At 44.7% G+C, this 15,652-nt stretch overlaps 1 protein-coding gene across 7 annotated transcripts in view; it reads left to right on the forward strand.

Moving 5' to 3' along the window:
* Positions 1-15,652, forward strand: part of LOC144599502 (mediator of RNA polymerase II transcription subunit 12-like protein) — a 395,150-nt gene that overhangs the window by 304,810 nt on the left and 74,688 nt on the right. For all 7 annotated transcript variants that reach the window (XM_078410467.1, XM_078410473.1, XM_078410471.1 and 4 more), the window contains exons 24-29: positions 1,494-1,614; positions 3,632-3,733; positions 5,379-5,492; positions 6,725-6,942; positions 13,323-13,511; positions 14,766-14,840. In XM_078410467.1, the coding sequence (XP_078266593.1) occupies positions 1,494-1,614; positions 3,632-3,733; positions 5,379-5,492; positions 6,725-6,942; positions 13,323-13,511; positions 14,766-14,840 (819 nt within the window). The remainder of the gene's footprint in view (positions 1-1,493; positions 1,615-3,631; positions 3,734-5,378; positions 5,493-6,724; positions 6,943-13,322; positions 13,512-14,765; positions 14,841-15,652) is intronic.

Here is a 15,652-nt window from a genome sequence, read left to right on the forward strand (position 1 = left end):
CAACAAATAGCAGGCAATGTGCCATTGAGTAAATGATCTGTGACATATGGAGCATTTCCAAGAAATGACTCACAACATCAAGTGTACTTTTTTTTGTTTATTTCCACATGTTAACCTCTTAAATAGAAGAAAACCCAACTTGATTGCTTTCTGCACGATTAAATAAGTCCGTAGACATTGGGAAGATTTATTAGAAAGCTGTAATCTGCACTGTGACCTTTATAAATCATATTGTCCATTAAGTTGCCGCAATGCTAACTGAGTGTAATGCATAAGATTCGTTTTTGCTTCCTGTCTTTTTAAAGGAAAGATATGAATGTTTAACGCTGGTAAATAGGAGCAGGAGTAGGAATATGGTTTATGGTTTGGCAATGAGTGAACTTCTGTGGATTATTAAGAAATGTTTTCCAGATACACTGGGTGTTGTGTACCCAGGCAGCAAATGGGACGAGAGATGCTCAGAGAGCTGTAGTCAGGCAACATCTCTAGAGGGCATAGAGAAGGGTCCCAGCCGATCCTTGCCCTCCAGAAATGCAGCCTGCCTTGCTGAGTTACTTCAGCATTTTGGGTCTCTCCCAGTTCAGTGATGCACTGCTTCAAGCCAAGTTCAGTTTATTGTCACGCACGCAAGTACAGTTCCAAAGAAAAATGTTACTTGCAGCAGCGTCACAGGCGCACAGACTGAGAATAAAAGAAAGAACATCATGCAATAAAAAGACATGAGTGCAAAAACATAATTAGAAAAGCAAACAAAGACATTAGTGCAAAAACATAATTAGGAAAGCTAACTCAAGGGACGAACTGTTGTGTTCCATTGTCCAGGTGGGATCAGGGCTGTGCAGGCTGGTTCAAGAACCTGATAGTTTAGTTTAGAGATAATCTAAAGTGGACACAGGCCACTTCGGCCCATCGAGTCAGCACTGACCAGCAATCACCTATACACCAGTTCTATCCTACACACGGGACAATTTACAAAAGCCAATTAACCATCAAACCTGCACGTGTTTGGAATGTGGGAAGAAACCGGAGGACCTAGATTTAGAGAAGATCTGAGGAAGATTTCTTTTGACCTCAGAGAGTGTTTGAAATCCAGATTACACTGTCTGAAAAGGTGGTGGGAGCGAAGAGTCTTGCAACATTTAAGAAGCACCTGGATGATTTAGCTCTTAGTGCTAAAGGATTCAAGGGATATGGGGGAAAAGCAGGAATGTGGTACTGATTTTATGTGATCAGCCATGATCATATTGAATGGTGGTGTTGGCTCGAAGGGCCGAATGGCATACTCCTGCACCTATTTTTCTATATTTCTATGATGCCTTAAATCACATGGGCAACATGGTCTACTGACCAAGTGTTGGGAAATGGGATTTGTAAGGATGGGTACTTAATGGGAAGCATGGCCATGATGGGCTGAAGGGCCTGTTACTGCACTGTGTGGCTTAATGACATTTTTTGCACATCTCTAACGGCTGCTTATTTTACTTTCTTCAAAGGTCAGTGACCTATCATTTCACGACTCCTTGGCTACGTTCATTGCCATTCTAATCGCCCGCCAGTGCTTCTCGCTGGAGGATGTTGTCCAACATGTGGCACTTCCCTCACTCCTGGCAGCCGGTGAGTGCGTCTAGTTTCAGGATTAATCATGTTAGCATCTCATTCTTTGCAAGAAAAGTGATGGAAGGATCAGATAATGGATAAGATTGAAACTCCTATTCCAGCATAAGTCTAGGGCAGGAATTCCTCCAACGTTCATCATTTTTGCTCATCTGTTTAGTTTAGTTTATTATTGCCATCTGTACTGTGGTACAGTGCAAAGCTTTTTGTTGCATGCTAACCAGTCGGCGAAAGGACAATGCATGATCACAATCAAACTGTCCACAGTGTGCAGATACAGAATAAAGGGTATAATGTTTAGTGCAAGGTAAAGTCCGATTAAAAATAATTCGAAGGTCTCCAATGGGACAGATGGTTCAGATGGTTCAGCCTGTACACTGACTCTGCTCTGCTGAGGCTCTATAAGGCACCTCTCAGCCCACATTTGGAGTATTGTGAGCAGTTTTGGGCTCCATATCTGAGGAAGGATGTGCTGGCAGTGGAGAGGGTCCAGAGGAGGTTTACGAGAATGACCCCGGGGATGATCAGGTTAATGTATGAGGAGTGTTTGATGGCTCTAGGGCTGTACTCACTGAAATTTAGAAGGTATAGACCAAGTGGACCCATTGGCCCCAAACCTCTCCTGCATTGGTGTAGCATCTTCTCCTTCCTCCTCCCCCCCTCCCCTTCCTTCACCCCCTCCCCTTCCCCTCCCCCCCCCTTCCCCTCCCCCCCCCTTCACCATCCCCCTCATCCTCCCTTATCCTGCCTCATCCCCCCCTCCCTCTCTCCCTAGGAGATAGATTTAAACTTTAAAATGTGAATAACTTTAAAGGTATAACACCGATTTCAATGAAACTTCTTGTATTAGCATCAAAGGGACGACGGTGAGTAAGGTGGGCCTAAAGGTGTCGCGCTATTGTGTACCGTTTTGGCTGTTCAGGAACAAACAAACAAGCGAGAATTTTAGTATATACATTAGGGGAGGATCTCATTGAAACCTGATGAGTAATGAACGGCCTGAATAGAATTGATCAGGGCAAGATGTTTCTGCTAGTGAGAGAGTCTACGAACACAGGGCACAATCTCAGGGTAAAAGGATGTACCTTTAGAATGAAGACAAGGAGGAATATCTTTAGCCATAGGGTGGTGAATGTGGGCTCGGAGTTGCCACGGTGGTGCAGTGGCAGAGTTGTTGCCTTACAACGCCAGAGACCCGGGTTTGATCCTGACCACGGGTGCTGTCTGTACGGAGTTTGTACATTCTCCCTGTGACCACATGGGTTTTTTCCGGGTGCTCTAATTTCCCACCACACTCCAAAGTCGTACAGGTTGTTAGGTTAATTGGCTTGGGTAAAATTGTAAATTGTCCCTAGTGTGTTAGTGTACAGGGTGAGCACTGGTCGGCACGGATTCGGTGGGTGGAAGGGCCTGCTTCCACGCTATATCTCTAAAGTCTGAAGAAGCCAGCACCCGTAGCCTCTGGTGTTTGCATTTTAATAGAGTTTGAACCTATTAAAAGGGCCAAGAGGTGGTGGGTATTGATGTTATGTTGACACTACAGAGAATAGTTTCAAAGTCTACGCAATGTGTAAAACTGATAGGAATATTTTACTGTGTTTTTGTAGGTTTGTAGAAAATTATCTGTTGTTTTTTCAGTGTCAAAAGCTGCTTATTTTCCCCATTGGAATATTTATAAACTGCATGGGAACATGCAAAGTGCTGGAGTAACTCAGTCAGTCAGGCAGCATCCCCGGAGTACATGGATAGGTGATGTTTCTGGTCGGGACCCATCTTTCAGACTCGTCTCAACAATGAAACGTCACCAACTCTGGAGTGCATGGACAGGTATGTCCAAGATGTTTCAGGTCGGGGCACTTCTTCAGACTTGTCTTGAGACGGAACATCACCTACCCATGTTCTCCAGCAGTGCTGCCTGACCCGCTGAATTACTCCTGCACTTTGTGTCTTTCCTTGGCAGACCTGCATCTGCAGTTGCTTCTCTCTACATTTGTAACCTGAAGTCTGTTTGCTGCAGCGTGCGGTGACCCGGATGCTGAGCCAGGAGCAAGGATGACATGCAGACTGTTGCTGCACTTGTTCAGAACGCCACAAGTCAGCCCCTTCCCCCAAGCCAATGGTAAGTTTCCGGCTGGCATTCCCTGTTCCCCTTTCCAAGTTTTGTTATGAGGAGTGAACTGGCTGTACTGCTGAATTGGTTTGACCTGGCGGAAGTGGCAGCGCCTAACGGCTGCGGCTCGCTAGCAGTCTGTTCGTCTTTTTTCCTTTTTTTTGGTTGTGTGTCGGTGTTGGGATGGTTTTTGTATTTTTTTTTGGTTGTGTATGTGTGGGTGGGGGGTGGTGACACATATCGCATGGAAACAAGCTTTATTTCTCAACTGAAGAAATTTCCGTCTGAAAAAGGATCTCGTCCCATAACGTCACCCATTCCTTCTCTCCAGAGATGCTGCCTGTCCCGCGGAGTTGCTCCACCATTTTGTGTCTTCGTTTTAAACCAGCATCTACAGTTCCTTCCTACACATATATCTTTCTTAAATAGTACCGGCCTCAACCACTTCGTCTGACAGCTCGTTCCAGACGGCCACCTCCCATTGTGTGAAGAGGTTACCCCCTCAGATTCCTATCAAATCTTTCCCCCTTCACCTTAAACTTTAGGGTTCTCAATTCCCTATACTTTTTCCTATAAACATCCTGTATTCATCTTGTACTCGTCTGTGTTTGAGTGCCGATGCGATTCGTCTTGGTTTTTGAATTGAGCACCAAACTCGCTGTTGCTCCTTCTAATGTGCTAACAGTGGACCTTTGGATTAAGTGACCTCTACATGAGGGTGTACCTTACCTGAAGGGCAGTATCTTAATGACGGCATAGTGGCACAATGATAGAGTGGCTGCCATATAGCGCCGGAGACCCGGGTTCAATCCTGACTACCGGTGCTGTCTGTACGGAGTTTGCACGCTCTCCGTGTGTGCATGTGGATTTCCTCCGAGTGCTTTAGTTTCCTCCCACATTCCAAAGACGTACAGGTTTGTCGATTCTGTTACGTCGTCCCTCATGTGTAGGATAAGATAGAACCACTGTATGGGTGATAGATTGTGAGTGTGGGTTCGGTGGGCCGAAGGGCCTGTTTCCACGCTGTATCTCTAAAGTAATCTGTAAACGAAACTAAACTATCACCATTTTGGGTAACGTAAATTCACCCTTATAGAATTCACAAATCACATCCCGAAAAATTTGAGATGCGGAAATTTATTCGCTCCCACGGAGGTTATGTGAAATACAAAGTATATAAGTAAACACCAAGGGTATTTTTGTTTTCGAATCACATCTGCGTGGATGACGTGGATGGCGGCAGTTCAGCAGCAGAGTTGCTGCCTTACAATGCCAGAGACCCGGGATCGATCCTGACTATGGGCGCTGTCTGTACGAAGTTTGTACATTCTCTTTGTGACCATGTGGGTTTTCTCTGGGTGCTCTGGTTTCCTCCCACATTCCAAAGACATACAGGTTTGGAGGTTAATTAGGCTTTGGTAAAATTGTAAGTTGGCCCTGGCGTGTAGGATGGTGCTTGTACACGGATGACACAGTGAGCCGAAGGGCCTGTTTCCACACTGTATTTCTAAAGTCTAAAGACGTAACTTTGCGTTGCAGAAAATCGTGTTACGCCTCGTGCTTTAGGAACGCAGCTGTGGTCACTTCCACAGCGATATAGTGGGGGTGCTTTAACATGACTGCAACTGTGTGAATAATGTTGTGTGGTCTGCAGGTAAATCGGTCCCTGGAATCCGCTCATCCTGTGATCGGCATCTGTTAGCCGCTGCGCACAACAGCATAGAAGTGGGGGCTGTGTTTGCAGTTCTGAAAGCCATTCTGATGTTGGGTAAGAATCTTTCACTGGAAGAACTGTATCGAGTTTGATGTCATCCTAAAAGCTTCAAACTAATTTTAACTGAGGGCGACACAGTGGTAGAGCTGCTGTCCCATAGAGCCAGAGATGCTGTTTCGACCCTGACTTCGGTTGCTGTCTGTGTGGAGTTTGCACGTTCTCCCTGTGACCGCGTGGGTTTGCTCAGAGTGCTCCGGTTTCTTCCCGTATCCGGAGGTCGTGCAGGTTTGTAGGTTAATTGGCTTCTGTAAATTGTCCCTAGTGTGTAGGGTAGACGAGCCTGTGGGAGATCGCTGGTCAACATGGACTGTTTGGGCCAAAGGGCCTGTTTCCATGCTGTTTCACTGAAGCTAAATTAAAAACAAAAGTCAAAAGGCTAGAAAAAAATCCGTGCTTCTTCTTGGTCATTTCACTGGAATGTTTGAATATTGTAATCAATGAATTCGATTCACAGTTGAGTCATGGTGTGTAGGAAAGAACTGCAGATGCTGGTTTAAATCGTAGGTAGACACAAAATGCTGGAGTGTTTTGGGTCTGAAGAAGGGTCTCGACCCGAAACGTCGCCCATTCCTTCTCTCCAGAGATGCTGCCGGACCCACTGAGTTACTCCAGTGTTTTGTGTCTACATTTGACTCATGGTGTCACATTTTGACAATACAATGATCCCTCATGGAGGTGAATGGTGTCTGTAATTGCTGATTGTCCGTTATAACCGAATAACGGTATGTCCCCCATTGACATCACTGCCTGGGCGCCGGGTCAGAATCCTGGAGTGCCGTCACTGGGACCCTCACCACATGGAGCACAGTGGCCCAAGATGGCCGCCCGGCACCACCTTTCCCAGCACGGCTGGCGAACAGCAATAACCGCTGCTGCTGATTCCGCATTCAGTGGTTGAGAGGAGAACGGGAGATGTAGGGTGTTGCCCAGAGTTCAGGGTGAAAGGGCATCGATCTTAAACTCCGTGAACTCGTTAACCCCATTTCTCCTTACGAAGACAGCAACCTGCCTAACCTGCCAAGTGTACAAAGTTCTTAACAGCTAAAAATGTGTTTTTGTTACTGCAAGCTAAAATACTAAAGGCTCCTGGTTAAAGTCATTAATTCCCCATAGTGGGCTTGTTTGCGTGAAATACTCAAGGCCTTTTTGGGTCTGACTGGTTAAAATGTCGAAAGATATAATGCGTGATCTTCAGTGCACGTGACTGTGTTGTTGTTTGTGCCCAGGGGATGCTGAGTTAGGCAGTAATAATGTTAACTCTTCCAACGCCGATGACTTCAGCACGACCAGTGGGCTGGCTCCGATCGGTATCCATGACGACATCGCCAACAATGTGATTCTGAGCACCGCCAACAACTCCAAGTCAATCAGACGCACTGTTTCCATAGAAACAGCCAACCTGAGTGAATACGCCAGGTTTGTGCTGAGGACTATTTGTCAGCAGGTAAGACCAAGTGTAGATATTAATGCGAGATTATTATCCAAGTCAAAACAACGAGTTGGAAATGATATGTCTGGTAGCATCTGTGGAGAGAGACATCAGCTCCATGTTTGTAGTCAATGAACTCTCATCAGAACTGAGAAAGACTTGGAGTGGTGCAGCGGTGTAGCTGCTGCTTTACAGCGCCAGAGACCCGGCTTTGATCATGACCATGGCTACTGTCTGTACGGAGTTTGGACATTCTCCCCGTGACCGTGTGGGTTTTCTCCAGGTGCTCTGGTTTCCTCCTACACTCCAAAGAAGTAAAGGTTGTCGGGTAATCGGCTTCTGTAAATTTTAAATTGTCCCTAGTGTGTAGGATAGTGTCGGTGTATGGGGTGATCACTGGTAGGTGGGCCAAAGGGCTACTGGACTTAGATTCTAAACTATGAATTGCTGGCGTTCAAGGGGTGATCATTTAGATTTGCTGATTCTGAACTCCAGCAACCAATGTAGTTATCTGAAGACAATGTTGGTCATGATAAATGATGGTTTGATTCCTGGGACACAAAGTGCCGGAGTAATTCAGCAGATCAAGAAGCATCTCTGGAGAATGTTGGTAGGTGATGTTTCAGGTCGAGACTCTTTAGACTTTAGCGGAACATGGCAGAAACAGGCCGCTCGTCTCACCGAGCCCACGCCGACCAGTGATCACCCCGTACACTAGCACTATCCTACACACTAGGGACAATTTACAATTTTACCAAAGCCAATTAACCGACAAACCCAAGTATTCGTGGAAAATCCACGCGGGTCACAGGGAGAATGTACAAACTCGGTACAGACAGCACAGAATATAGTCAGATATTCCTTCTCTCATTCCTTCTCTCCAGATATGCTGCTTGACCCGCTGAGTTACTCCAGCATTTTATGACACCCATAGTCAGGATCTAACCCGGGTCCCTGGTGCTGTAAGGCAACAACTCTACCATTGCGCCACTATGCAACACTTCTTCAGACAAAATCAATTGATTCCTAGTATCCAACATCATAAGCCTTGCTCTGCTTTGTTCTTGTAGCAGGACAGAATCAACTGTTGACCATTCTTTGCCTTGGCCCACAATTGAAGAACGACAAATCATCACCTCAGACAAAGTGAGCAGAACTTACCCAGTACATGGTAACTGAAGACGTAGATTGCTCTTGCAAAAGAAAATTGGAGCCGATGTAAGCTAGCTATTGGCATTAATCCAGTGCATACATGCCAACATGTCATCAACTCAGCTTTGTCAGAGGTGTTCTATGGGACCACTATGTTTATATCTGAAGCCTGGGTATTTTTATAGAGTTATTGCTGTGCGCACATAGAATATTTTTGTCTGGACCAAGCACAAACCTTTCTTTACCCTTGTGGACTTGATACTTCAACTGAGCTAGAATTTTCTGCACCCTTTGTGCATATCCTCTCCTGAAGAAGGGTCTCGACCCAAAACGTCACCCATTCCTTCTCTCAAGAAATGCTGCCTGTCCCACTGAGTTACTCCAGCATTTTGTGTCTATCCAGGAGATTTATAAGACTCTCCTGACTCATTGCTGCACAGTTTAGCCTTGCAGTTTAATTTGGTTCTGCAGACTGCACGGCCGGCCTGTTTTTAACCAGTCTAGAGACTGATCTGGTTTATTTTCCCATTCCTGTCTCCCCACCACAGACTCCATATCCTAATATCTTACCCACCAAGATCAAGGAAAAGTTTCCTGAGTCATTTGGGGAAAATCTTTGTGAAGATAAACGGTTCCTAAATTAAAAGAAAATGTTTTAAATTGTTTTACCTCCTCAGGATCCCATTTGGATTCAAGTCTTTATTTTAGAGATACAGATACAGAGATTCAGTGTGGAAACAGATCCTTCAGCCCTCTGTGTCCGCGCCGATCAGCAATCACCCTGTCCACTAGCACTATCCTACACACACACTAGAGACAATGTACAATTTTACCAAAGCCAATTAACCTACAAACCTGTAAGTCTTTAGAGTGCGGAAGGAAACCAAAGCACTTAGAGGAAACCCACGTGGTCTCTGGGAGAATGTACAAACTCCATTCAGACAGCACCCATAGTCAGGATCGAACCCAGGACTCTTGCATTGTAAGGCAGCAACTCTACTGCTGTGCCACTCTGCCGCCCTCAAAATATAAATTACTGGGCTTAAATTTGAGTGTACGTTTTTCTTTTTGTTTGCAGTTGTTTTCCTTCCCATTTCTACAATGGATAAAAAAGGTTTAAGGAGGGCGAGGCCACACAGTCACATTGGTCTCCTCTGCTATTCAGTCACATCAAGTGTCGTAAATCCACTTTCCTGTCCATTCCCCACATCGGAGCACAAAGTGCTGGAGTAATTCAGCGGGTCAGGCAGCATCGCTAGAGAACATGGATAGAGGACGTTTTAAGGTCATAAGGAATAGGGGTGGAATTAGGCCATTCGGCCCATCGTCTAATCCGCCATTCGATCATGGCTGATCTATCTCTCCCTCCTATCTCCATTCTCCTGCCTTCTCCCCATAGCCTCTGACACCTGTACTAATCAAGAATCTATCTATCTCTGCCTTTGGGTCGAGAACCTTCTTCAGACATCCCTTCCCCACATCCACAAACCTGCCTATCTCGGCTAGTGGAATTCACGGTGACTGATGTCCCTAGCCGGAAGTTCCAAAGATCTTAAACCCTGTTCCCATAAAAGACTTCCTGCACTGGGACCAAACCTCCCAATTATTCATTAATCTGATTAGAGGAAGTACCTTTCAGCATCTATCCTGCTGATCTCAGTCTTACAGTGTGGAAACAGGCCCTTCAGCCCAGCTTGCCCACACCGACCAAAATGCCCCATCTACACCAGTCCCTCCTGCCTGCATTTTGCCCACATCCCTCTAAACCTATCATATCCATGTACCTATCTAAATTTTCTTAAACATTGCATTCGTTCCTGCCCCGACTACCTCCTCTAGCAGCTCGTTCCATACACGCACCACAATTTATGTGAAAATGTTCCCCCCTCAGGTTCCTAATAAATCTCTCCCCATCACTTTAAACCTTTGTCCTCTCGTTCTCGATTCCCCTACTTGGGACAAAAGACTCTGCGTTTACCCAATCTATTCCTCTCGTGATTTTGTACACCTCGATAAGATCACCCCTCATCTTCCTGCGCTCCAAGGAAAATAATCCTAGCCTGCTCAACCATTCCCTATAGCTCAGGATCCCGATTCCTGGCAACATCCGTCTAAATCTTCTCTGCACCATGTTCCACTTTGACAACATCTTTGCTATAACATGGTGCCCAAAACTGAACACAACACCCGAAATCTCTTTCAGAATCTTACATATTTCATCACTCATTCTGCAAAGCCCTGGTGTCTATAGTACTCTCTGTGCTCTGCTTTTCGACGGAAACTCCTGCCATCCCCAGATTAAATCTAGTATATCCACACTAGAATGCCTCTAAAGCTGGATTTTCTTCTTTGTGTAACTTCCACAGGAATTTTTCACACTTCTGTTGAATCCTCCTTGTAATAAAAGCCAGAATTTCATTTGCCTTAGTACTGGGTGGCACAGTGTCACAACGATAGAGTTGCTGCCTTCTTGCACCAGAGACCCGGGTTCGATCCTGACTTTGAGTGCTGTCTGTATGGAGTTTGTATGTTCTCCCTGTGACCGCGTGGGTTTTCTCCAGGTGCTTCGGTTTTTACCCACATCCCAAAGACATGCAGGTTTGATGGTTAATTGGCTTCTGTAAATTGCCCCTAGTGTGTTGGATGTGAAACTTGGATAACTAGTATATGGGTGATGTTGCTGGGGGGGACTCTATGGGCTGAAGGGCCTGTTTCCATGCTGTATCTCTAAGCTAAACTAAACTACTTGTTGGACCTTCCTGTTAGTGCTCAGATATCTTTGCACCAAGTTTTACTATTCCATTTAAAAAAAAAATGTGATGGTCTTTCTTTCCAAAATAAATAAACTTGTTATATTCTCGTAATGTTTTGCAACTGAGCCCTATTCTCCACACACCATGCCATTCACATGACATTGCACCCTCTCACCTCCTTTTGGAGAACTTAATTATCTAGTTGAACGACTAGCATCGGCAGCAAATTTTAAAAACTTGTTTCAGGCTTCTTTTTTACTTTCTCATTCCCTCACATCCACCACATGCTTGCTCTGCATCTTAAAACAAACCTAGCCTTTGTTGAAACAAAGAACTGTAGATGCTGGTTTACAAAGGACACAAAGTGCTGGAGTACTCAGCGGCTCAGGCAGCATCTCTGGAGAAGGGTCTCGCCCCGAAACGTCACCTATCCATGTTCTCCAGAGATGCTGCCTGACCAGCTGAGTTACTCCAGCACTTTGTGTCCTTCTTATCCTAGTTTTTCCCTGTTCTGATGAAAGTTAACAAAAAAAAACGTTAATGCCATATCTATCATTTCAGGTGTTCCCTGACCTGCTGAATATTTTCATTGTTTCTGGTATATTGCGTTTGTGTGCAGAATGTGGACATTTAAATTCCAGCTTTATAACTCCATTGTCAAGTGCGACAGATCCTGGGTTGACTATGAAATGGATCCATTAGTAGAGGGTTGACCACATCTGAACTGACCAATTAATGTGACCCTAACAGAAATGAAATTGACCTCATGATTGGAGTCTAAGAAACAAGATAATATTTTAGGCCAAAATTAAGTCGTGGAATGAAGTGACTAAAATATTAACTTTTCATAAATGCTTCCTATTAGGGTAAACTAAAAACATCTGAGTGTTGTAGAATCAAGGAGCTGCAGATGCTGATTTACAAAAGAAGAGACAGGGTGCTGGAGCAACTCAGCGGCTCAGGCAACATCTCAGGAGAACATGGAAAGGCAATGTTTTGTGTTGGGACCATTCTTCAGACTGATTGCAGGCTGAAAGGTGGGGGGGGGGGGTTGGACGAAAGCTGGATAGGAGATGGTGGGACAAAGCCTGGTAGGTAATAGGGTGACACATGTGAGGAGGGTTATTTGAAAGGCAGATGGTTGGACAAAGGCTAGAAAAGAAAAGACAGGTGTGAAACAAAAGGATTGAGGAGTTGGAAATTGAACTGTATTGCTGGCTTTGTTTTGTAAATTACAAGATGTACGGTTTACTGTGTAAAATATACCAATCGATCATTGATGAGACTTAAATCGTTCAGATCTTTCCTCTTATTGCTGATCCGATCATATCTGTAGCTATTATTTAAGAAACCTTTGGATAGGCATATTGGGAGTGGACAGATATGGATTATGTACAGATGGATAAGAATTGATCAGCATCATGATCAACACTGTTCCTGTGCTGTACTGTTCTATGTTCCTGTATTGATAAAGGAGGTGGATGTTTAATTGAATAGGGTGGCACGGTGGCGCAGTGGTAGAATTGCTGCCTTTACGGCAGCAAAGACCCAGGTTCAATCCTGACTACAGGTGCTGTCTGTACGGAGTTTGTGCACTCTCTCCATGACTGCGTGGATTTTCTCTGGGTGCTCCGGTTTCATCCTACACTCCAAAAATGTACAGGTTTGTAGGTTAATTGGCTTAGATAAAAATTGTAAATTGTCCCTAGTGTGTAGGATAGTGCGGGGATTGCTGGTCGGCGCAGACTTGGTGGGCCGAAGGGCCTGTTTCCGCGTAATAATACTGAACTAAACTAAACTAATTAATCAGGCAGTCTATCTCCAGATCCTATTGTTCAAAGGATTTTCTTAATTACCTGTTACATAACCCATTTTGGTGGATCTTTGGATTTTCATGCTAGTTTTAATAAAACCAGAGATTTTGAAGTAAATAAAATCTTTGTTCTATGTACTGTGAACTACATCCTGCATCTCAGCAACATGTAGGTTGGTAGATTCATTGTCTGCTGTAAGTTGCCCCTAGTGCATAGGTGAGTGGACAAACCTGGGAGGAGTTGATGGGGACTTGGATTGGAGAGGGTAGGTTACAGGCAAAAGTTAGTGGAGGAATGGCAACACTGTGAGCTAGCATAGATCAGATGGGAAGAATGGCCATCCTCCACGGGTTAATGAAATGCAAACACGCAACAATTGACCAGCTGAACACGATCCCTTTTACCAGAACATACAGATGTCATGCAGTGACATGTCATGCAAATAGGACGCCACAGTATCTCGGGATGAAAAGCACATGTAACCCATGTGAACAAAGATGTCACAAAGTGCTGGAGTAACTCAGCGGTGCCGTTTCAGATCAGGACCCTTCTTCGGACTCAAAGATGTGCTGTTTTCTCCTATAATGGGCAATGTGTCATTCAAATCATGTTCTTCTTCTTTACGGAGATAAGGCTTTGGGATTATAATGTTCATTTTTCTACCTTCCATTTGTAGGAATGGGTGGGAGAACATTGCCTCAAGGAGCCAGAGAGACTGTGCACGGATAAAGATCTGATATTGGACCCAGTTCTCTCCAACAAACAAGCACGGCAGCTTCTGCAGCTTATCTGTTATCCGCATGGCCTTCAGGAAAGTGTGGAAGGAGACAATCCTCAGCGACAGCACATCAAGCACATTCTCCAGGTATGAGGGGCAGAGTTAGACAATCCTCAGCGACAGCACATCAAGCACATTCTCCAGGTACGAGGGGTAGAGTTAGAGGACTTTTTTCTCTGCTGGGCTGAAAGGCTTTAATCATTTTTTAGTGGCATACAACAAATTGTCCACGCCGACCAACATGCCCCATCTATACTACTCCCACCTGCCTGCATTTGGCCCATATCCCTCTAAACCTATCCTATCCATGGATCTGTCTAAATGTTTCTTAAACATTGCAATAGTACCAGTCTCAACTACCTTCTCTGGCAGCTCGTTCCATATACTCACCATCCTTTTTGCAATACAGTTACCCCTCAGGTTCCGATTAAATCTTTCCCCTCTCACCTTGTACCTATGTCCTCTGGTTCTTGATTCCCCTATTCTGGACAAGAGACTGTACGTTTACCCGATCTTTTCCTCTCATGAGTTTGTACACCTCTATAAGATCACTGCTCATCTTCCAGCGCTCCAAGGAATAAAGTCCTAGTATGCTCAACCTCTCCCCTATGGCTCAGACCCTCGAGTCCTGGCACCATCCTTGTAAATGTTATCTGCACCCTTTTCAGCTTAACAACATATTTTCTATCACATGGTGACCCAAACCCAAACTGAACACGATACTCTAAATATGCCCTCACCAACATCTTATATAACTGTAACATGACTTCCCAACATCTATACTCAATAGGTAGACACAAAATGCTAGAGTAACTCAGCGGGACAGGCAGCATCTCTGGAGAGAAGGAATGGGTGATGTTTTGGGTCAAGAACCTTCTTCTCCAGCATTTTGTGTCTACCTTCGATTTAAACCAGCATCTTCAGTTCTTTCCTACACATCTAAACTCAATACTCTGACTGATGAAGGCCAGTGTGCCAAAATATAAATAGATTTGTTGAGCCAAATGGTATAATGTACAGTTAAAAGGTGGGTTTTCTCTGGGTGCTCTAGTTTCCTTCCACATTCCAAAGACATGCAGGTTTGGAGGTTAATTGGCTTTGGTAAATTGCAAATTATCCTTAGTGTGTAGGCTCATGTAGGGATGGCTGGTCGGCACAGACCTGGTGGCCTGTTTCCATGCTGTATCTCTAAAATTATAACATAAAGCTACTTATCATGTTAATCTCATAGACTTCCCTATATCCTTTCCAATGTTTGTGAGTGTATGATTGAGGCAGTAAAGCAAGATACGGAAATGAAGAAGTTATCCAAGGAATTAATCCTATTCTTTCATTATTTAGAGTTTGGACCAATGGATCCTAAGGCAGTCATGGCTGGAACTCCAACTGATGATCAAACAATGCATGAAAGAAGCTGTAAGTTGAAAGTCCAGACTCGGAAATCTTGATATTCATTTGTGCTTTCGAACCACGATGAATGTGGAACCAATACATCACCGAAGAAAGGTCCCGACCCGAAACGTCGCCAGTCCGTTCCCTCCACAGATTCTGCCAGACCCGTTGTGTTTCTCCAGCACTTTGTGTTTTGATCAAGATTCCAGCATCAGCAGTTTCTTGTGTCTCATTGTATCACTATGTTGTTGCTTGATTGGCATCCTTTAGGTAAATTGAGAAGAGCTCTTTCTTTAGCCAGAGGGCGGGCGGGGAACTTGTGGAATTAATTGCCGCAGATGGCTCATGAGGCCAAGTTATTGGGTATTTTTAAAGTGGAGATTGATGGGTTCTTGATTAGTAAGGGTGTAAAGTGTAATGGGGAGAAGGCAGGAGATTGGGGTTGAGAGGGGAAATAGATCAGCTATGATCGGATGGCGGAGCAGGCTTGATGGGATGAATGTCCTAATTCTGCTCCTATGTCTTGTGATCTTATGATCTTGTTGAATGTGATTTATTATTGCTATCTGTAGCGATATACCGTGGAACACCATTTTGCGTGGTAGACAGGTAAAACGTCAATTCACGAATACAGTCAAACCATGCAGAATATGTGGTTAGCTGTGAAAGAGAAAATGCAGATAAAATAAAGAGTGCAAGGGCTGGTATGGGTGGATTGGGGGAGTGAAAGGAATTTGTGGCAATAGGTCACAAATTCAGTCACCCATTTCAATTCCCCTCTACCCCATTGGATGCTGGAGTGACTCAATGGGTCAGGCTGCATCTCCGAAGAAAAG

The sequence above is a fragment of the Rhinoraja longicauda genome, chromosome 13, assembly GCF_053455715.1.
Source record: "Rhinoraja longicauda isolate Sanriku21f chromosome 13, sRhiLon1.1, whole genome shotgun sequence".
Taxonomy (NCBI): Eukaryota; Metazoa; Chordata; class Chondrichthyes; order Rajiformes; family Arhynchobatidae; genus Rhinoraja; species Rhinoraja longicauda.